Source organism: Pteronotus mesoamericanus, unplaced genomic scaffold (genome assembly GCF_021234165.1).
Source record: "Pteronotus mesoamericanus isolate MK-2021 breed Mesoamerican mustached bat unplaced genomic scaffold, CSHL_Meso_final contig_301, whole genome shotgun sequence".
In the NCBI taxonomy this organism is placed as follows: Eukaryota; Metazoa; Chordata; class Mammalia; order Chiroptera; family Mormoopidae; genus Pteronotus; species Pteronotus mesoamericanus.
The window spans coordinates 822,951-845,610 of NW_026555129.1; the positions used below are offsets into that span (position 1 = coordinate 822,951).

General features: G+C 41.6%; 1 protein-coding gene across 1 annotated transcript in view; it reads right to left on the minus strand.

Moving 5' to 3' along the window:
* GPR139 (G protein-coupled receptor 139) overlaps nucleotides 1-22,427 on the minus strand; it is an 82,903-nt gene extending 60,476 nt beyond the window's left edge. Inside the window, exon 1 of the mRNA XM_054575475.1 lies at nucleotides 22,304-22,427. Coding sequence (XP_054431450.1) covers nucleotides 22,304-22,427 — 124 coding nt within the window. The remainder of the gene's footprint in view (nucleotides 1-22,303) is intronic.
* Between the last annotated feature and the right edge of the window lie 233 nt (nucleotides 22,428-22,660).

Sequence of the window (22,660 nt, forward strand, 5' to 3'; positions counted from 1 at the left end):
ACTATGGTACATTTACACAATGGAATACTACGCAGCAGAAAGAAAAAAAGAACCACTAAACTTTGGGACAGCATGGATAGAACTAAAGAGTATTATGCTAAGCGAAATAAGCCAGGGGGTGAAAGACAAATACCATATGATCTCACCTATAAGTGGAACCTAACCAACAATACAAAGATGCAAGGAAAATAAGACCAGCAACACTGAAAGGGAAAGAAACCAACAGAGACAAGAGGGAAGGAGGGAGCAGGGGACGGGGGAAAAGGAAGGGAATGGGAGGGTAGGGGAACATGTAGCAAGGTCTCATGGACAAAACCAAAGGGGAAGGATTGAGGGAGGGAGAGCGGGAGGGGGCAGGGGAAGGTGGTGGGGGGAAGGCAGAGACAAATATATTTGAAAAAATAAAGAAAAAAATTAAATAAAAAAAAGGTCCATATAATCTGGCCAGTGCCTACATATTCCTTCTCAGCTCCTGCCATTCTCCCTTTTGCTCATCATATTCCAGCCACACTCCTACTTTGTACCAGCTTATTCTCACCTCCAGCTTTTTATCCTTGCTTGTCCCTCTGCCTGGCACACCCTTCCCTGGTGCTTCCCATAGCTGGCTCCTTCTCATTATTCCAGTCTCAGCTCAGACATCAGCTCTTTGGAGAGCCATTTTCTGACCACCATATCTAATGCAGCTCCCTACAGTCTTACCATGTTTTATTATCCTGATAGCATGTTTTAGTATCTAAAATGGTGTTGTCTATGCATTTGTTTACTTGTATACTACTCACCTCCCTTGTAGAATATATGCCTGAGCAGGGACCTCTTTGCAATCAATCTTCTTTGCTCTTCCCCCAGTGCCTACTAGGGTAGTTGGCATAGGATAGGAGTTTCAGTTACAGTAGGCTCCCTTTATTCATGGGCGATACTTCCAAAACCCCCAGTGGATTCCTGAAACTGCAGGTAGTACCACATCCTATATACTTGTTTACTATGCTTTCTTCCTATACACATGTATGTATGATAAATTTTAATTTATAAATTAGGCACTGTAAGACATGAACAACTATTTTATTATTGCCACAATATACTGTAGTAAAAGTTATGTGAATGTGGCATTACTAAGTAAGTTAAGGGTGCTTGAACACAAGCACTGAGATACTGTGACAGTGGCTACTAAGTGACTAATGGACAGGAAGTATCTACAGAAGGAAACTCTGGACAAAGGAGTGAATCATGTCCCCGGTGAGAAGGAGAGGGACCGCATGAGACTGTGTCAAGCTACACAGGACTGCTAAAATTGAAAACTTAGGAATTTGTTTGGTTTTGGAGTTTTCCATTTAATATTTCAGGCTGCTGTTGACTGTTGGTAATAAAAATGGTGGAAAGTGAAACTGGACAACGAGGGACTTCTGTATATGTACTGAGTGAATAAAGTTGACATTATCACCTTCATTCCCAGGTAAGAAAACTGAGGCTCAAAGAAGGGGAAACTACTTGTTCAAGACCTTGTAACTAACAAAGTTGCAGCCCTAGGATGCAAATCCAGGTCAGGTGTGACTAATTCCTAAACCAGTGTTACTTCCCTGATGCCATCCAGCTGAGAGAAGTGTTTGTGATCTGAAAGGTCCCTGGGTGTGGATGGTGGACATGATGTAGGTATTGAATTCTGTTAGGGTCAAGAGCATGGGCCCACTTCCACTGTCCTCATAGCACTAGCCCCTTCTGAGTTCTCCCTCAAATCATTGATCCATTCCACCTTCCAAGGAAACTGCTGTTTTTCCTCCAAGAGGCAGATGATGGTTCTTGTCAGCAGCTCTGTGGAGCTGAAGTATAGCGGTGAGGCCAGGCATGCTAAAAGTAAAGGGTTGCAGCCAGAACAGAATAATCAGGCCCTTCTATGCCTCTGACTGTGGGAGGTATATGTGTGTGCCTCTGCATGTATACAGGTGTGTGTGCATGCAAGTCTCTGTGTGTGCATGTCTCTTTGTGCATGGCTGTGTGTGTCTGTGTAGAGTCCCTCTGATGTGGCTGATGGTTTGTTCTGCATTTGAGCCATATATGATATGAAATGCCTGTAGCAGAAAAGCAAACACCCCAGCTCTACTGACTGCCAAACATCCTGGCAAATGCTGGTGGATACATCAGTCCTTTCATTTTAGCATGTGTTGTCTCAGCTCAGGGCCCATTTGCATGGCTTTTATTAAGCTCTGGCTTTCTGTTTCCCTCTGTTAGCATCTCACACCATGTTCTTCCCCTGCCCTCACCCCACCTTTTGGCACTCCAGACTCCAGTCCTCTTTCTGTCCTGATGTGTGTGCACCAGGCCCCTTCTGCCTCAGGGTCATTGCCTACCTCCTTTCCCCTCTTCATTCCATTCTTCATTCTTCTGCCTTCAGGTTTCAGTTGTTCAGAGGAGAAGTGAATGTTCCTCTGAATATGGGTAGATGGATGGATGGATGGATGTATAGATGGATGGATATGGTTGCATGGCTAGCTGGTTGGCTGGCTGAATGAGAATTAATGCATTGATGAATAAGTGCATTAATGAAGGCAGATGCAGTCTAATTGTGCTCTCTGGGTTCCCCTCTCATCCTTCTTTACCATGGAACAAAATGAAAACATACATTTGGGTTAGAAGTTTTAGTGTTCTTTCAATGTAGTTCAGCTGGTCACTGCCTTTACTCAAGAGAAGCCCAATTCTTTCTTTCTGTTTACATTTTATAGAAAAGCAAAGAAGCTGCCTCCCTTTGAGTCCAACTTGGGTCCAAGGTCATGTCCTTGTCTCATTTGACCCCATGTTCCTTATATTTCCCTTAGGAGTGGAGATGGCAGAGTTATCCCTGCTGCCATGTCCAAAGCACACTGAATTCGAAATATGGAAAATTTGGAGTCAAGATCACCCTGGATATATAACCTTGGGGGACTTCTTTGTCCTCTGTAGGCCTCAGTTTCTTTATCAAAAGTGTTGTATTAGATCAGTATTCCCCAGGTTTTAGTGATTGTCCCACCAACATTATGATTTTTGCTATATTCTTGTGTTCCCTGCACTATTATTTTGCTTTAAAGTGGTTGGTCTTTTTTCTTGATTTTATACTTTATTGCATATTGCTGTCCAATATAAAAGTAATGTGAGCCACATAAGAAATCTCAATTTTTCTAGGAACCACATTAAAAGAAAAAGAAACAGGTGAAATGAATTTTAACAATACATTTAATTTAATCATGTTCATCCAAAATGTACTTAAAGTAAATATTAATGATTTATTTAATTTCTTATTCATACTTAATGTCAAAAATCTGGTGTATATTTTACACTTCTAGGACATATCTTTATGGATGCTAAATTTTTACCTGAAATCTCTGATCTCTATTTAGATGTCATAAATGTACAGTTGAGGGAGTAGATTCACATATTCAACTTATTCCAAGTATATATTTTCCAATAACTGAATTGAGTATCAGATTTTAATTATAAACAGATTAAAATTGAAATGAAAGGAGACTTGGTTCCACATTTTCACTAGTCAAATATCAAGGGCTCCAAATCCACATGTGGCTCGTGGTTACTATATTGCACAGCATGGATGTTTAACAACTCACCTCTCTTTTATAAACAAAAAGTTTCCTTAAAAATAAATACAGTGACTTAGGGTATAGTCCCAGCAGGGGAATCACTGGATCAAAAGGCAGTTCCATTTTCAGCTTTTTGAGGAAATTCCACACTGCTTTCCACAGTGGCTGCACCAGTCTGTATTCCCACCAACAGTGGACTAGGGTTCCCTTTTCTCCACAGCCTTGCCAGCACCTATTGTTTGTTGATCTGTTTATGATGGCAATTCTGACCGGTGTGAGGTGGTACCTCATGGTGGTTTTGATCTGTATTTCTCTGATGGCTAGTGATGCTGAGCATCCTTTCAAATGCCTCTGGGCCCTCTGTATCATGATTCCCCTGCTGGGACTATACCCTAAGAACACCAAAACACCAATACAAAAGAACCTATGCACCCCAATGTTCATAGCAGCACAATTTACAATAGCCAAGTGTTGGAAGCAACCTAAATGCCCATCAGTAGATGATTGGATCAGAGAGTAATGGTACATATACACAATGGAATACTACGCAGCAGAAAGAAAAAAAGAACTACTAAACTTAGCGACAGCATGGGTGGAACTGGAGAACATTATGCTAAGCGAAATAAGCCAGGGGGTAAAAGACAAATACCATATGATCTCACCTATAAGTGGAACCTAACCAACAGTACAAAGATGCAAGGAAAATAAGACCAGCAACACTGAAAGGAAAAGAAATCAACAGAGACAAGAGGGAAGGAGGGAGGGGGGTGGGGAAAAGGAAGGGAAGGGGAAAGTCAAGGAACAAATAGCGAGGACTCATGGACAAAACCAAAGGGGAAGAGCTGAGGGAGGGAAGGAGGAAGGGGGCAAGGGAAAGTGGTGGGGGGTTGGCAGAGACAAATGTATTTGACAAAATAAATTAAAATAAAATTTAAAAAAATTAAATTAAATTAAAAAAATAAAATAAATAAATACAGTGACAATATACAGCGACACTAATTCTAGCTAGAACTGCTGCCTGCCAAGGTGCCAGCCCTAGGCCTGCTCTGTGTCTATTAAAAAGGACGATTTAGCACATATGAAAAGGTGTTAAAGACATAGTAAAACCAAGGGGAAATTCTCCCTTAGATGGAATCAGGATGATTAAAAAAATGGAAACAGGATTTAATCCTGCAGCTTTGTGCCACTTAAAATAGTCCAACAATAAAACAATTAACAACATAACCCCCAGCATCTAGATAATCACTGAGCTTTAAAATTCCCACAACTTATTCCCTATCATTTTGCTCCCTCTTAAGAGACCACTAACAGTGTGAATTTGTGAAAAGCAAACTAAACGAGAGTTGGAAAAACTAAGTTCTGATTCAGACTCTGCATTCTTAGCTCTGTGACTTTAGGTAAGGCCAGTTTCATTTTGTAAAACAAGGGTGCTTAGGCTCATCATAAAGCAACAGCCATGGAGTGGCAGGGACTGGCAGGGTATGGGCCCTGTACTGGCCATAGATTGTCCCATTTTGTCCACACCATAAACACTGTGAGGAAGGCACTGTGATACCTACTTGACAGAGAGGACCACTGAAGCTTAGAGTGGTTTAAGCAGCTTGCCAGACCCCCACCAATAGGAAACTATTAAGCTGGAATTTGAATCCAGGTCTGGGGACCACTGAGCCCACATCTTATTCTACTCTGCTGTCAGCTTTGAAGGGCTCTTTTCATTACAAAAAATAAAAAATAAAAAATGGTGCATGTGTTTGTGTTCTACATGCAATCTGTGGTATTTCTTGGAGCTTTCCTTCCAGTTTATGCCAGATCCCTGATTTCCTGAGAACTGGCATGCATTTCCTATGCAGCATCTCTGTTACTTTTTGTTCCTCCCTGTAGTTTCTTGTTTTTATTCTCCTCTCACTGTGACACCTTGGTATTTTTTGGTGCTTCTTGAGGCTTTGCCCACTCTGGTGTTTGTGAATTATCAGCCTGGTGAGCCACACCAAGTCTGAAGACATGTTGGATTTGGCTTGTATAGTGCTGGCTTGCATGTTTGGTTTTTTTAAAATCAAATTAGTTACTAACATCAAAACATTGAAACATTGCACGTAAAAATTGGGATTTCTAAATTCTTTTGAACAATTTGGCAACACTGGACCATTGCTAGAAGGCCAAGTGGTGGTGGCACTAACTCCCTTAGTCCCCACTCCTCCCTATTGCGTGTCACTGTCACCTCTTGACCCAGCCTGAGTGTCAGTTGTCAGTTGTCATTGCTTATGTCATTGCTGCTAGTTTCTTATAATATAGGTAGGCAGCAGTACAAAATGTTGCTTGGTCATTTTTTTAAAACTATGTGACTTTTGGTAACTGTCCCAATGTTTTCATCTGGGAAATGGCCATAGTAATTATATGTGCCCCAAAGAGTTGTCATGAGAATTTAATGAGTTAAGTGCTTTGAAGACTCCCTAGCATGTATTAAGATCTAGATAATTGCTGGCAATTATTAAGAGGAAAGTGCATATGTCTCTAACACTGAGGAAAAATAAGAGAGAGCAAAAGAGTCACATGTTTTCAGAAAAAACAGAAGGGAAGCATGAGTCTTTGGGCAGGTGAAGAATTCCCTAAAACTGGGCCACTTTGTTCATTTATACTATTAGACTTCCTCTTGAATTTGAGATGTTTACTCTCCCCAGCCCTCAGCATTTCTTTGCTCTCTTCAGGACTGGCTATCCTTATCAGCATTTCCCATGTATTTCAGATTCACAGGGAGGTTCAGTGACAGAGTCTGTGTTCACATCCCTGTTGCCTCTTCTGCTCCTGACTGGCTGTAACAGACAGAGCAGTCTTGCTGATGGTGCTTGCCAATCTCTACCAGCTTTAGCTGAATTCCACTTAATGTTCTTGGCTGATATTATTTCTGCAAGTTTCTCTTAGGGCCACAAATTCTCTAGGCTTATAATGCAACTGATTGCTTAATCTATCAGATAATTCTTTCCTCATTTTCCATGGTACAGAGTTTCATTTATGGTGATTACCCTCTGAGTGGAATTCTGAATTTATGGAAAAGACTTCTGGCATAAAGCAATGCATAGCTCCAGGGTATTTACAAGGCTTGAACATGTTGACGCATTAGACAGTAAAAACAATGCCAGCTACTATCTGTTGAGTTTCTACAATGTACATGGGACTGTAGCATGTCTTAACTTTTGTATGTTTTATTTCAAATCACCACAGCAACAATGCAAGGAATAGAAGGTAACTATCATTTATTGAACTCTTACTCGATAGGAGAACAAAGATGTGCCAAGAATGGTGATAAGCATTTTTACAATTTCATTTAATCCTTTAAAAAAACCTTGTGAGATAGATATTATCATCATCCCATCTCATCAATGAGAAGGCTGAGGCTTAGAGAGGTTGAGAAATTTGCCCAAAGTCAGAGTAACAAGCAGAGGAGCCAGTATTTAAACCCAGGCAGTCTGATATGATAGACCTTAACTGCTGAATTTGACTACCCACTTTCTTTCAGAAGAAGACTGGAACTCAGAGAGATGGGATATCATATCTGAGATCACATGGTAAAAAAAGGTTAAGATATAGGATTCAAATACATGTTTGTTCAGTTCCAAAAAAAAATGCATTTTACGCTCAATTTCACAGACCAGAACTGACACAGGGGATCATTATAGAAAGTTTAGGAGCAGGGATTACAAATATAGTGTTCTGTGTCCCAGACGAAGGCCAGCCCAGACAGCCTCTGGTATAGCTATTTCATTGGTTTGTGATTGTGTACAATCTACAAGCCATGTCTTTAACTGAGATACACAGCACAGTCCAGTTCTCCTGGGCCTTTGACAGACCACCAAGAATGACTTGTCCAAGGTCACACAGTGAGTTATTACCAGAGGGAAGACTGGAATTGGGTTCCTCATGCCGTGGTCTTTCTCCACCTGTTCTGACAGAGATCTTAAGACCAAATGTGCATAGATGGGTCAGACAAGTAACACAGGAGAATGAGGTGTGCCATGTAGGGACTGTTTCAAATTATAGTGTATGTGTGCTTTTGAAAGGGGCAAGCTATTAAATAAATTAGGATACAAGTATACAATGGAACATCAAGTAACTTCATAAAAGAATGAAAAAGCTCAATAGGTATTGTTATGGATGATTAATACACAAGGTGAAACACAGCAAGATGTAGGACAATGTATATAATATGCTCATTTTTCAGAGAATACAAAATAGGAGGGAGAATCAAAATGGTGGAGAAGTGGAAGTCACACTGACCTCCTCCCAGGATCAATCATGAATTAAAACTAAATTGTGGAGAAATCACCTGGAACAAACAACAGAACAGCAATGAGAAAGGAACCTTACAATCTTGGAGAGACAGAAGAATCAGCTTTAGCACAACCTAACTGGTAAGGAGTGTGGTAGACTCAAGAATGCGGGCGGGGCACCCACAGTTGGCAGCACCAGAAGGATATTGAAACGGCCAGTTGGATCCCCCTGAGAAGAGCAGGGTCTGAAGCATAATTGGGGATTTCCAGCCTACAGCACCAGAGGCCAAAAACTACACAGATAACAGCCAGCTGTGAAAAGTTGCAGGGTTGCTCTCTGTCAGAAACAGGAGGCTGGAAATGCAAAGAGCTGTTTAAAGACCCAATGTATAAATTTTTATTTGTAGCCACTTACCTTGCGCTTAGGCAAAGGCAGGGGCAGAGTGGGCTACAGACACCTGAGGAGAGACTAGGGAAGGAGGCTTTGGTGAGAGAATGGAGAGAGTAACTGGCAGGATCTCAGTACTGATTCATTCCCTAAACAGGAGCAGCCATTTTGCTCAGGCAGATCACTCTCCTGAGTAGCAATAGCATGAGGGAAGACAATAGCACCATCCCCAGGAGGGGCTCAGCCCTGCTTAGTACAGAGTGGCATCCACAGATACAGTAGATCCCCGGATAAAGGGGGAGCAGAGTGGTCTAGAGACCCTTGAGGAGAGACTGGAGATAGAGGCTTTGGGGAGAGAATGGAGAGAGTAGCTGGTGGAATTCTGGTGCTGACTCCTCCTCCACAGAGCAGCAGCCATCTGGCTCAGGCAGACTATGCCCCTAAACAGCAGCAGTGTGAAAGGACCCAATAGCCCCTCCCACAGGAAAGACTCTGCCCCATCCTGTGGTGTCTAAGCCAGCTTGCTGAGTGCAGAGTGACTGGATTAACACCTGAAGAAGACAGAAAAATCATTGTTGATTCCTGGAAATAGCAAACAGACTGTTAAGGTCACACAAGGTCAATATGTGACAACATGAGAGGCAGATCCAGAAAGGAAAAAAAACAGTGGTCTCCTACCATAGAAGTTCACACCACAAAGTCAGGAAATCAAGACAGATCAACTTAAGGAGCAGAAGCGAAAAAGAAGAGTCTCACAAAGAGTGGGAAGAGATGGAAACACCCCTTCCCTCAATCAAAGGGAAAGAAAGAATCCCTAGAAATAGACCTAAATGAAATAGAGGCAAGGACACTATCAGACAGTGAATTCAGAACAATGATTCTAAGGAAGTTCAATGAGCTCAGTGAGCTCAGAGAGAATTACAAAAAACTACAGGGAAGCTACGAGGAACTTACTGCAAACAATGTCAACATAAAAAAAGACATAGAAACTATCAATAAGACACAAGAGGAAATGAAGAATACAGTTTCTGAATCTAAGAACACAGTAGAAGGAATCAAAAGCAGGCTCGATGAAGCAGAGGATCAAAGCAGCGAGCTGAAGGGCAAGGTAGAAAAAAGCTCCCAGAAAGAGCAAGAAAATGAAGAAAGTCTCAAAAAGAATGAAGAGCCATTTAGGGAAATGCAGGACAACCTGAAACGTAATAATATCAACATAATAAGGATACCAGAAGGAGATAAAGAAGAGCAAGGGATAGAGAACTTGTTTGAAAAAGTAAAGATGGAAAACTTTCCTAATTGGAGGGGAGAAAATGTCACACAAGTCCAGGAAGCACAGAGGGTCCCATTCAGGAGGAACCCAATGAGGCCCACTCCAAGACACATCATCATTAAAATGGCAAATATCAGAGACAAACAGAGTGTCCTAAAGGCAGCAAGGGGGAAACAGGTCGTGGTAACATACAAGGGAGCCCTGATACAGCTAGCAGCTGACTTCTCAACAGAAACACTACAAGCCAGAAGGGAATGGCAAGAAATATTCCAAGGCATGAAAAGCAAAGGCCTGCGAACAAAACTGCTCTACCCAGCAAGGCTCTCAAGGAAAATGGGAGGTGGAATAAGGAGCTTCCCAGACAAAAGAAGGCTAAAAGAATACGTCTCCACCAAACCAGCATTGCAAGATATGCTAAAGGGGCTGCTTTAAGAAGATGAAGAAAAAGAGTCTATGAATACCCAGTTCCTTTGACACAGTCACCTCTATTTGATATTACCAATATTTTTTAATACGTATTAATCTGATTGTGACAATGATGTGTTATTTTAGTTGTTACTTTATTATTTGTTGAAACAAAACCTGTTTTTGTATATTTCTTGCCTATTTCTATTATTTTTAAAAAGCTTTAAAAGACTTTTTGGTATTCTTTATCCATTTTTTGATTAAATGTTTGTAGAAATATTCCCCTAAAAAAAAAAAAAAAAAAAACCAAAACCTATTAAGCCTCTTTTAGATGTGTTGCAAATACTTTCATATTCTATAACTTGTCCTTTAACTTTTTTATATGAATGTTACTATATAGTCTTAAATGTTTAATATGACCATATTGTTAATATTTCATTTTATAGCTTCTGGGTTTGAATATGTTACTTGAGGGTAAAAAAATATTAGTTTATATTTTCTCCTAAAATTCCTTAGATTCTACATATTGATTTTTAACTCCCCTGAATATTTTTTTTTGTATAATGTGTGAAATAGGGCTCTATATTTGTTTTATTTCAAGTAATAGTGGTCCATGCACCTTATTTGTTGAATAAGCTGTATTTTCCCCATTGATTTGAAATATTAATTGAATCATATATTACATTGTTAGACAGATATATACATTTGTTTCTACAATGCATTTTATTTCATTGACTATTTGATTATTTCCATGCTGGTGTCATGTTGTTTTTATTACTGAGACTTATAATGAATTTAATTTTTAAAAATATTTTATAATGGATCTTTACATTTAAAAATATAAATAAAATCAATCTGCATTTTAAACAAGAAAGAAAGAAAGAAAGAAAGAAAGAAAGAAAGAAAGAAAGAAAGAAAGAAACTCCTATTTTTTGTGATAACATGGATGGAACTAGAGAATATTATGCTAAGTGAAATATGCCAGTCAGTGAAAGACAAAAACTATATGATCTCACTTATAAGTGGAATCTATTCAACAAAATAAACCAATGAACAAAATAAACCACAGGCATGGAAACATGGAGCAGACTGAAAGTGACCACAGGGGTTGGGGAAGGTGGGTAATGGTGGAAAGAAGGAGAAGGGACTAAAAAAGAACATGTATGAATGACCCATGGACATGGATAACAGAGTGGAAATTGACTGTGGGAGAGTGGAGTAGGGTGGGATGGGTGGAGGAGGGCAAAGGGGGAAAAATTAAGACAACTGTAATAGAATATACAATATTTAAAAATAAAAGAAAATAATTTTTTTTTTAAATAGGATGGTTAAAATTACAATGTGGTCCTATTTACATTTTAAGGTTTTTTAATAATATGAATGTTATTACCTATATAGTGAGCATACATACAGCTGCATAAGAAAAGCTGTCTACTCCTCAGCTCTAGGCAATTACTACAAGCTAGAAATATGAGCCTAATGTTGCCAGTTCTGGTTTTTTAAGGAACTTGTAAATCTTTTTTTTTTTAAGTATTCCAATTTTAAATTTCAAATTGTCTATTGCTAATATATAGAAATACAAAAGTATTTTCACTATTAACATCATGGGCACATGCCAAACTTACTTATTTTATTTGATGGAGTTTTGTAATTTTCTATGAAGACAGTTATATCATCTGTTAAAAGAATCAATTTAATTTCTTTCTTTCTGTTATACCTTTTATTTCTTTTTCTTGCCTTATTACACTGGCTAGGACTTGCAGTACAATGTTGAACAGGAGTGGTGAGAACAGACTTCTTTGCCTTGATCCCAGTCTTTGGGGGAAAGCATTCTATTTTTCAGCATTTAATGTGATCTTAGTTGTATGTTATATATAGATGTCCTTTATCACCTTAAAGAAGCTCTATCATTGTTCCTAGTTTGGTAAGTTTTTATCATAAATGGATGTCGAATTTTGTCAAATACTTTTTTTACAACTATTGAGATGATCATATGGATTTATTTTTTTAGTTTGTTAATATGGTGAATCACACTGAATGATTTTCCAATTTTGAAGCAGTCTTGTATTCCTGGGATAAACCCAAATTCATCTTGATATATTACCCTTATTGTATATTCCTAGATTAGATTTGCTAATACATTGCTGAGGATTTTTATGTCTATGTTCATGAGGAATATTGGTCTGTAGTTTTTCTGTAATATCTTTGTCTGGATTTGATATTAGGGTAAGCTGGTGTCATAAAACAAGTTGGCATTTTTTTCCTGATTTTCCTAATTTTTAAAAAAGTCTTACCTGAGGACATGTTTAATGACTTTAGAGAGAGGGGAAGGGGGAGAAAGAAAGAGAGAGGGAGAGAAACATCAATGTGAGAAAGAAACATCAATGAAACATCAAACCTCTTGCACTCACCCTGACGGGAGACCAAACCTGAAATCCAGGCATGTGCCCTGACCAAGAATTGAACCTATGACCTTTAGGCTTATGGGACAATGCCCAACCAACTGAGGCACACTGGCCAGAGCTGATTTTCCTAATTTTGAATAATCAAAAAGTAACTTTTATAGTACTTACTGTGTGCTAGATACCTTAAATGCTTAACCCAGTGAATCCTCACAGTAACCCTATGAAGTATGTACTATATGTATCTGTACTTTACAGATGAGGAAATTAAGGCACCATGTAGTCACTTGCCTAAGGTCATGCAACTTATAAGCAGCAAAGCCAGGACTCAAACCCCAGAGATACAACTCCAGACTTTGTACTCTTAACCTGTTCACTATTGTCTCTCAAGATGTTTACAAGCAAAAGAGAGTACACCTGGAAAGCTCAGACCAGCTTACAGGTCACCATTTTCCTACTTTTGGTTGGCAACAACCGTGACCTCCTTTCCTCTTGCACCAGCCCTCACAGGCGGGTGTTATCACCCTTACTTAGCAGTTTGGAAATACTCCAGTCTGCTTGGTGGCATGCATTTCAGGCTGTCTCACCTTGTCTCCCTTAACATCTGTGGAGCCATTTAGAAGGTAAAATTTAAAGACTATCTTTTGAATCAGTTTAATTTTGTGCTGCTCTTCCCTTATTGATGGACTCAACTGTCCTCCTTTCCATACTCTTCACCTAGGCATTTGGGCTCATCTTTTCCTCCTATACTGCCTCTTGCTTTGTACTGTCTTACCCCAACTGGCTCAATCAGTGTCCCCAACTCTACTTTGTTGGCTCTGCTGGCTTTACTGAATATGTTTCAAAAAGTTAGAAACATCTTGCTTACTTTTTTTTTTTTAAGAAGGAGAAAAGAGATGGAGTTTAAGGAACAGCTGAACCAGTTTTCACCACTGAGAACACAGCATTAAGGACTGAGAATAGTTCAAAGAAATTTCCAGCAGTAATGAAGACATTATGATGCAAAGGATTATATAGATAATCTCATTTAATATATACTACTCTTTGGGTAGTAGGTACTACTGTTCTTTGATTTAACAAGGGGAGAAAATTATGATACAGAGAAGTTAAGAATTTTTTAAGTGGCAGAGCTCTGTCCATACTTCAACATCAGAGCCCCCTGATGAGATCAGAGCCCCCTGATGAAATTAGAGTCCCACATACAACCAGTTAAATTCATCTGTCTGGGGCAATTCCTAGAGGCAGAGGTTTGGACCACATGACTTGTCCTAAGCTCTTCCTCTTAATCAAGAGGTTGAAATGGTAAGAAACAATGGCACTTTCTCATCGCCACTCAGCCACTCCCCATCCCTCCTCAGTTCCCATCCACATCTCCCACCACCATGGTAAGAATTTAGAATTGGGGTGAGTATACTGCCAGGAAAAGTGATTCAATTAAAATCTCAGTTTTCAACAATATTACTAAGGTCTGTGGTCTGTTACCTCACACCCAGCATAGCTGGGCCTCACAGTCTGTGACAGGATAATGATGGTTTGCTAATTGCTAGTGGCTGGGGTTGGGAAGGGAGGGGAAGACTATAGTGAGCTCAGCATGAAGAGTAGGGGTTGAGGTAAGGGCTTTTCTCTGTATATCTCCCAGTCCTTTCTCTGGCTCACTAATAGGCCTGAGCAGCCCCTTCATCCTTACAACAAAATCAGCTTCTCGATCACCAAAACTGCAACAGCACAGCAGCAAGCAACTCATGGCTATCAGGCACTGAGCCAGCACTTAACTTGTGCCATATCCTCAATCAACATTGTTACTTCTCACTACTCTCATAAAACCCCTTTTACAGATGTGGAAATGAAAGCACAGAGTTACAAAAGGCCCACAAATTAACACCCAGCTCTGCTTCATTCTATAGTCTGCACTCTTAGTCACAAGGGCAGACTTATCAGCCCATATGATATTGAGAGAATGACTTAAGGATTTAACCTTGAACCACTTGCAAACAATTAACACAACCAACCACTCTCAGCCCAGGACCTTTGTACAGTAGCATCTACAGTCCTTCTTCTCCAGAATGCTGGGTCCTGCATCCTTTGCTGCCTTTAGAATCAAAAGCTTACACTTTTTGACGTCTTGAGCTCCTTGACTTCAGGAACTGCCCCAGGGTCTCTGAGTCCCTTTGGCACATCCTTAGCAGTTGCACACAGTAGATGGAGTGGATGGAATAGATGATCATAAACTTAGTTCAGTGTAAGAATACATCACTGCCATCCACTTTTTAATCCCAATCCAAGTCCCCCTTTCCTCCCCCTGCTTTTAAAATGTCTAAGACACACAGCTTGTGTATGTGAGCTGGGGGACTGAGTGCAGACTGGCTGGGGGAGCCTTGAGGAGAGACTGGAGACGGAGGCGTCGGGGAAAGAATGGGAGGAGGAACCAGGGAGTCCCGACTCCCTCCACGTTCTGTAGTCTCCATTTTGGGCTGGAAAGGCGCGCCTCCAAAGAGGCAGAAGAGGGGCGCGCAGGAACCAGACTGCCTGCGATTGAAACGCAGGCCGCACAGGTGGTGGATCCTTGGTCGAAGGGGTGACAAAGCTGCCCAGAGTCCCTGGAGGAGAGATCAGAGACAGGATTAACTGGAGAGTCATGGAGCTAATTCCTCCCATTTCAGTAGTCCTGATTTGGCGAGGGCAAGCAACACAGCCAGAGAGCCAAAAGCGGGGAAAACACACAATAGAAGACCCTAAACTGACCAGTGCCGGGGAGCTCAATGACCAGGGGGGCCAGATGAGTAAGCGAGGTGGCAAATAAGGCCCCTGGTCTGGGGCAAGCACAGGGGAGCCCAGAAAGGCAGAGGATCTTGCCGCGCCGGGAGCGTGCTCAAGGAGCCGACGTCAGAGTGCAGAGCGATCCCCAAACCAGCCCAGCCCTGACCGAAGGGGTCACAGAGCTGCCTCAAGCAGGAGTCAGACACAGACAGTAGACTCCTGGAAGGCTCAAACAAACAATCCAAGATCGTATAGGGTCAACAACTGACATCATCAGAGGCAGGCACAGAAAGAAAAATAAAGGACAAAAATACTTAACAGACTCTCACAAAAATGGGAAGAAAAAGAAGTTCCCCCCAAATGACTGGAAAAGAGGACTCCCCACAGAGAGAGCTAAATGAATACAGGCAAGGGAACTATCAGATATTGAATTCAAAACAATGGTCCTAAGGAAGCTCAATGAGCTCAGCCAGCTCAGACAGAACTATGAGAAACTGCAGAGAAACTATCAGGATCATACAGCAAACTATATCAGCCTGGAAAAGGACATAGAAACTATCAAGAAGAAACAAGAGGATATGAAGCATACCATTTCTGAATTGAAGAACACAGTAGAAGGAAGCCAAAGCAGGCTGGATGAAGCCAAGGATTGAATCAGTGAGATGGAGGATAAGGTGGAAAGAAGCTCCCAGAAAGAACAAGAAATGGAAAAACGGCTCAAAAAGAATGAAGAGACATTTAGGGAAATGCAGGACAACCTGAAACGCAATAATATCCATACAATAGGGATGCCAGAAGGAGAAGAAGAGGAGCAAGGGATAGAGAACTTCCTCGAAAAAGTAATGATGGAAAATTTCCCTAATATGAGGAGAGAAAGGCTCTCATGGATCCAGGAGGCACAGAGGACTCCACTCAAGAGGGACTCAAAGAGGTCCACTCCAAGACACATCATCATTAAAGTGGCAAATGTCAAAAACAAAGAGAGAATCCTCAAGGCAGCAAGGGAGAAGGAGAAAGTAACATACAAGGGGGCCCCGATATGCCTAGAGCTGACTTCTCAACAGAAACACTACAAGCCAGAAGGGAATGGCAACAAATATTCCAAGCCATGAAAAGCAAGGCCCTACAGCCAAGGCTGCTCTACCCAGCAAGGCTCTCAATTAAAATAGAAGGGAAATATGGAGTTTCCCAGACAAGAGAAGACTAAAAGAATACATTTCTACCAAACCAGCACTCCAAGATATGCTAAGGGGACTGGTTTAAACAGATGAAGGAAAACAATGAGAGAGAGAGGAACACAGGTACAAAGAGAAAAGATGAGTAAGTTTCTATCAGTAATATCTCTCAATGTGAATACACTAAATGCCCCAACCAAAAGACACAGGGTAGCTGAATGGATAAGAAAACATGACCCACACATATGCTGCCTACAAGAGACCCACCTCAGAGCAAGAGACCTACACAGATTGAAAGTAAAGGGATGGAAAAAAATATTCCAAGCAAATGGACAGGAGATAAAGGCCGGGGTTGCCATACTTGTATCAGACAAAGTAGATTTCAAAACAAAGGCCATAAAGAGAGACCCGGAGGGGTACTTTATAAGACCTAAAGGAAGACTCTATCAAGAAGACATCAACATTGTAAACTTATATGCTCCCAATATAGGAGCCCCCAAGTTTATAAGGAAATTGTGGGATGACTTCAAAAAAGATATAGACAGCAACACACTGACAGTAGGGATTTCAACAACCCACTGTCAAAACTGGACAGATCTTCCAAATGAAACATTAATAAACATATTGTGGCACTGAATGTCACACTGAATCAAAGAGACTTAACTGACATATATAGAACCTTACATCCCAAAGAAGAAAAATACACATTCTTTTCAAATGCTCATGGCAGTTTTTCAAAGATAGACCACATGATAGGACACAAAGTAAACCTCAGCAAATTCAGGAAAATTGAAATAATACCAAACTTTTTCTCGGACCACAGGCCTTGAAACTGGAAATCAACCTCAAAGAGAAATTTCAAAAACTTGCAAACTCATGGAGACTCAATAGTAGATTATTAAACAATGGATGGGTCAGTAATGAGATAAGAGAAGAAATCAAAAAATTTCTGGAAACAAATGAATATGGACAGACAACAGTCCAAAACCTATGGGACACAGCAAAGGCGGTCCTGAGAGGGAAGTTCATAGCAGTACAGGCCTACCTAAAAAAGATAGAAACATTTCAAATAAAACACCTAACACTCCAACTTCAAGAACTGGAGAAACATCAACAAATAAATCCCAGAGCACTTAGAAGGAAGGAAATAGTCGAGATTAGAGCAGAGCTGAATGACATAGAGACAAAAAGAACAATTCAGAGGATCAACCAATCCAGAAGCTGGTTCTTTGAAAAGATCAATAAAATTGACAAGACTTTGAGCAGACTCATCAAGAAAAAAAGGGAGAGGGACCAAATAAATAATATCAGAAATGAAAGAGGAGAAATAACAACTGATACCACAGAAATACAAAGGATCGTCAGAAACTACTATGAACAATTACATGCCAAGAAATTTGAAAATCTTGATGAAATGGACCAATTTTTAGGAAAGTATAATCTTCCAACACTGAAGGAGGAAGAAACAGAGAGCTTGAAACAGAAAGCGATAACAGCTGGGGAAATTGAAGCAGTAATCAAGAAACTCCCGGCACACAAAGGCCCAGGGCCAGACGGTTTCACAGGAGAATTTTACAAAACATTTAAGGAAAAGCTAACCCCTGTCCTTCTCAGACTATTCCAAAAAATCCAAGAGGAGGGAAGAGTCCCAGACTTTTTCTATGAGGCCAGCATCACCCTGATCCCAAAACCAGATAAAGACCCTACAAAGAAAGAACACTACAGGACAATTTCACTGATGAACATAGATGCTAAAATCCTCAACAAAATATTGGCAACCCGCATCCAGCAATACATTCAAAAGATTATCCACCACGATCAAGTGGGATTCATCCCAAGCGTGCAGGGATAGTTCAATATATGCAAATCAGTAAACGTGATACATCACATAAATAAAGGAAAAGACAAAAAACACATGATCACCTCAATAGATACAGAAAAAGCATTTGATAAGGTACAGCACCCATTTTTGATCCAAACACTCAGCAAAATGGGAATAAATGGGGCATTCCTCAACGTTATAAAGGCCATATATGAAAAACCTACAGGCAATATCATACTCAATGGGCAAAAACTGAAAGATTTCCCTCTAAGATCGGGAAGATGACAAAGATATCCACTCTCACCGCTGCTTTTCAACATCGTATTGGAAATCCTAGCCACAGAGGTCAGACAAGAGAAAGAGATAAAAGGCATCAAATAGGAAAGGAGGAAGGAAAGCTATCATTGTTTGCAGATGACATGATAGTGTACATAGAGAACCCTGTAGACTCTACCAAAAAACTCCTCAACCTAATAAAGGAATTTGGCAAAACTGCAGGATACAAAGTCAACATTCAGAAATCAAAGGCATTTTTGTACACCAGCAACACAATAGAAGAAGAAGAAATCAGAAAAAAAGATCCCATTCAATATAGCAAGAAGAAAACTAAAGTACCTAGGCATAAATTTAACCAAAGATGTAAAAGATCTGTACACAGACAACTATACAATATTGAAAAAAGAAATTAAGGAAGACACAAATACATGGAAGCATGTACCGTGCTCATGGATTGGAAGAATTAATATCATCAAAATGTCCATACTACCCAAAGCAATTTATAGATTCAACGCAACCCCTATTAAGATACCAATGACGTATTTCACAGAAATAGAACAGACATTTCAAAAATTTATATGGAACCATAAACGACCCCGAATAGCCTCAGCAATTTTGAGAAAGAAACACAAGGTAGGAGTGATCACAATTCCGGACATCAAACTCTACTACAAAGCCACTATACTCAAAACAATCTGGTACTGGCACAAGAACAGACCCATAGACCAGTGCAACAGAATAGAAAGCCCAGAAATAAGCCCAGGTCTCTATGGGCATCTAGTATTTGACAAAGGGGGCAGAAGCATAAAATGGGGCAATAATAGCCTCTTCAACAAATGATGTTGGGAGAGCTGGACGGCTACATGCAAAAAATTGAAATTGGATCATCAGCCGACACCATACACAAAAATAAACTCAAGATGGATAAAAGACTTAAATATAAGTCATAACACCATAAAAGTCCTAGAGGAGAACATTGGCAGGAAACTCTCAGATATCCCACGCAGCAATTTTTTCACCGATATGTCTCCTAAAGCAAGGGACATAAAGGAAAGAATAAACAAGTGGGACCTCATCAAAATAAGCTTCTGCACGGCAAAAGAAAAAATCAACAAAATGAAAAGGGAGCCAACCATATGGGAAAATATATTCGCTAATGATACATCAGATAGAGGTTTGATCTCCAAGATATATAAAGAACTCACTCGACTCCACTCCAAGAAGACAAACGATACAATCAATATATGGGGAAAGGACCTGGGCAGACGCTTTTCCAAGGAGGAGATACAGAGGGCCCAGAGGCATTTGAAAGGATGCTCAGCATCACTAGCCATCAGAGAAATGCAGATCAAAACTACCATGAGGTACCACCTCACACCGGTCAGAATGGCCATCATAAACAGATCAACACACAGCAGTTGCTGGCAAGGCTGTGGGGAAAGGGAACCCTAGTACACTGTTGGTGGGAATGCAGACTGGTGCAGCCACTGTGGAAAGCAGTGTGGAATTTCCTCAAAAAGCTGAAAATGGAGCTGCCTTTTGATCCAGTGATTCCCCTGCTGGGACTCTACCCTAAGGATACCAAAACGTCAATACAAAAGAACCTATGCCCCCCAATGTTGTTAGCAGCACAATTTACAATAGCCAAGTGTTGGAAGCAACCTAAATGCCCATCAGTAGATGACTGGATCAAAAAATTATGGTACATATACGCTATGGAATACTATGCAGGAGAAAGAAAAAAGAACTACTAAACTTCGCGACAGCATGGATGGACCTGGAGAGCATTATGCTAAGTGAAATAAGCCAGGGCATGAAAGACAAATACCATATGATCTCACCTATAAGTGGAACCTAACCAACAATACAAAGATGCAAGGAAAATAAGACCGGCAACACTGAAAGGAAAATAAATCAACAGAGACAAAAAGGAAGGAGGGAGGGGAGACAGGGAAAAAGAAAGGAAGGGGAAAGTCAAGGAACATATAGCAAGGACTCATGGACAAAACCAAAAGGGAAGAGCTGAAGGAGGGAAGGAGAGATGGGGAAAGGGAAAGTGGTGGAGGTAGGCAGAGACATATGTATTTGAAAAAATACATTTAAATAAAATTTAAAAAAATAAATAAATAAATAAAATGTCTAAGCCCTAGGCTTAGCCTTGATGAGCCCATGCCTAGCACCATAACTGGCATAAGTAGATGCTAATGCTGTGGGTTCAGAAGGCCCTAGTTGTCATAGGATCTAGGCTGTGAATATGTGAGGTGCCTTGACTTTCACCTTGGGATGTCTGAAGGTCTGAGTTTTCCCTTTTTCTTCCTATACTCATGTCCGTGTTTTGGGTTCATCCTTCCCTTGTTTTTATATCACTTTCCCTTAATGGCTTTTCAGAAGAAAAGCCTGAAAGAATGGCTTCTTCAGTCAGCAGAGAAAATGGAGGGGTGAAGGGATGAGATAGATACATTCTGGTGTGAGGGCTGCAAGGGAGAAGGAGCTTGTCACTTCTCCAGTTCAGCAAGTATCACCAGTACCCAACCATCTGAAAAATTCACTCCCCAAAAGAGAGCTCTCGGAGATGCTCAGGAGGGCAGATGGGGGTGGGAAGGAAGGATGCAAACTGGACCAAAATCAATTCCAGCTTATAGTAATTACATGACAAGGACATGTGTGGCTGCTCCAGTGCAGCTGCCCCAGCAGGGTGAATGAAAGGCTGGGCCTCTTTCCCAGGGCAGCCAGAGCAATTAGTTGGTAATAAAAGCCTCATCACTCACTGTGGGCAGGGACAGGGGTTGATGGAGGAGGGCAGCATTAGTAAACTTATGGTTTCTGGTATGTGCCTAATTTGGATGGGGGATTTATTTCAACTACCACATCAGGGTCACTGGAACCCAGATAAGGGTTTTGGAATGGAAATCTCAGACAGGCTCTCAGAAATACAGATCACAAGTTCCCAGGATCTCAGGATGCTAGAGATGATGGGGTGATGATGTAACGATTCTAGTCTGTATGTTGCATTTTTTTTTCTTTCTGTTCCTTTCTGTTCATCTCTTCCACCTGCCTGCAAGTGCTCATTAGGAATATTCCTGACACACAGTCTCAAACACTATCTGGAAGAAGGGACCGTCTCAAGCTAGAGACCCAGGAAACCCCTCCTCCTCTCTCACAGTACCCTCTGCCCCCACCAGCAGCTGTCTTAAGAAATTCAGCACAAATCTCAGCCACACTTTGAAGAGGGTGTTAGATGTAGGACATCTGCAGCAGCAGACAACTGCACAGGGTTGGTGGACCTGGTGGCAAAGCCAGGGACCAGGCTTGTCCTAAAGAGACTGTGACCCCCTGAAGTGGTGGCCATGGCAGCCCACCTGTATGTCTCTGTATCCTTGCTCTGTCCAGAACATGGACCCAGAGCCACCCTTGACTCTTCTTAGCTGGCCTAAAGAGGGTTCCTGCTTAAGAGGGCAGCAGGCTCAGTCCTCCCTCCATCCTAGAGCCTCCCTTTTCCCAGCAAGAGATCTCCCAGCATCAGGGTCTCTGGCTTGGCCCTAGGTTGGGTAGAGACACCCCTTGCGGCAGAGGTGTCAGGGGGCTAGGGTGAACATGGGGAAGATGGAAGAGCTGAAGACCCCAGGATACCATCTGTCTGGATGTACAGTTAAATCACACACAGCCCTCACTGGACCCCCTTGGAGACAACAATCCCTTCAGACATGCACGCAAATACTCACCAGTAGCCTCCAACCCACAATCACAGGTTTCCCGTCGCCTGCCGCGCACACACGTGAAACACACACACATACACACACGAGTCCTGCCAGGCTACAGTAACTTCCTTTCCCCGCAGTCTGGAAATGTCTACAGTTGCCATTTTAGCTTAAACTTTTTTGGAAGGGGCAACAAGGATCACACGGAGAAGGTGGATCCTGGGCAGGGGTACCCCGCACTTAGGGCTCTCGGCTTCCCTCCCTATCCCCTGCGCCTCTCACCTGGTAAACCAAGGCACAGCAAGAGGCTGTAGTAGACCACAGGCACGATGCCCAAGCTGCAGGCCAAGCTGGGGGACCAGGACAAAGAGCTGTTGGCTGCAAAGTGGGCGTGCGTGTGCTCCATGAGCGCACCCCTCGCTCCCCGTAGTTGCGCCAGGCCTGCCGGTCCGCTGTGCAGGGTGGATCGCTGGTGGCAGAGACTGAGGAAGCAGCTGGAGTAGCAATGTCTCCTCCGCAAGACTTGTTTCTGCCGTAGGCCTTGGTCCCCTCTGCTCCTCTGCACCTGCCCGCTTGGAGTCCTGTCTCAGCCCTCCCGCTGGGTGTAGGGACTCGGGAGGGGCTCCCAGAACCCGTGTC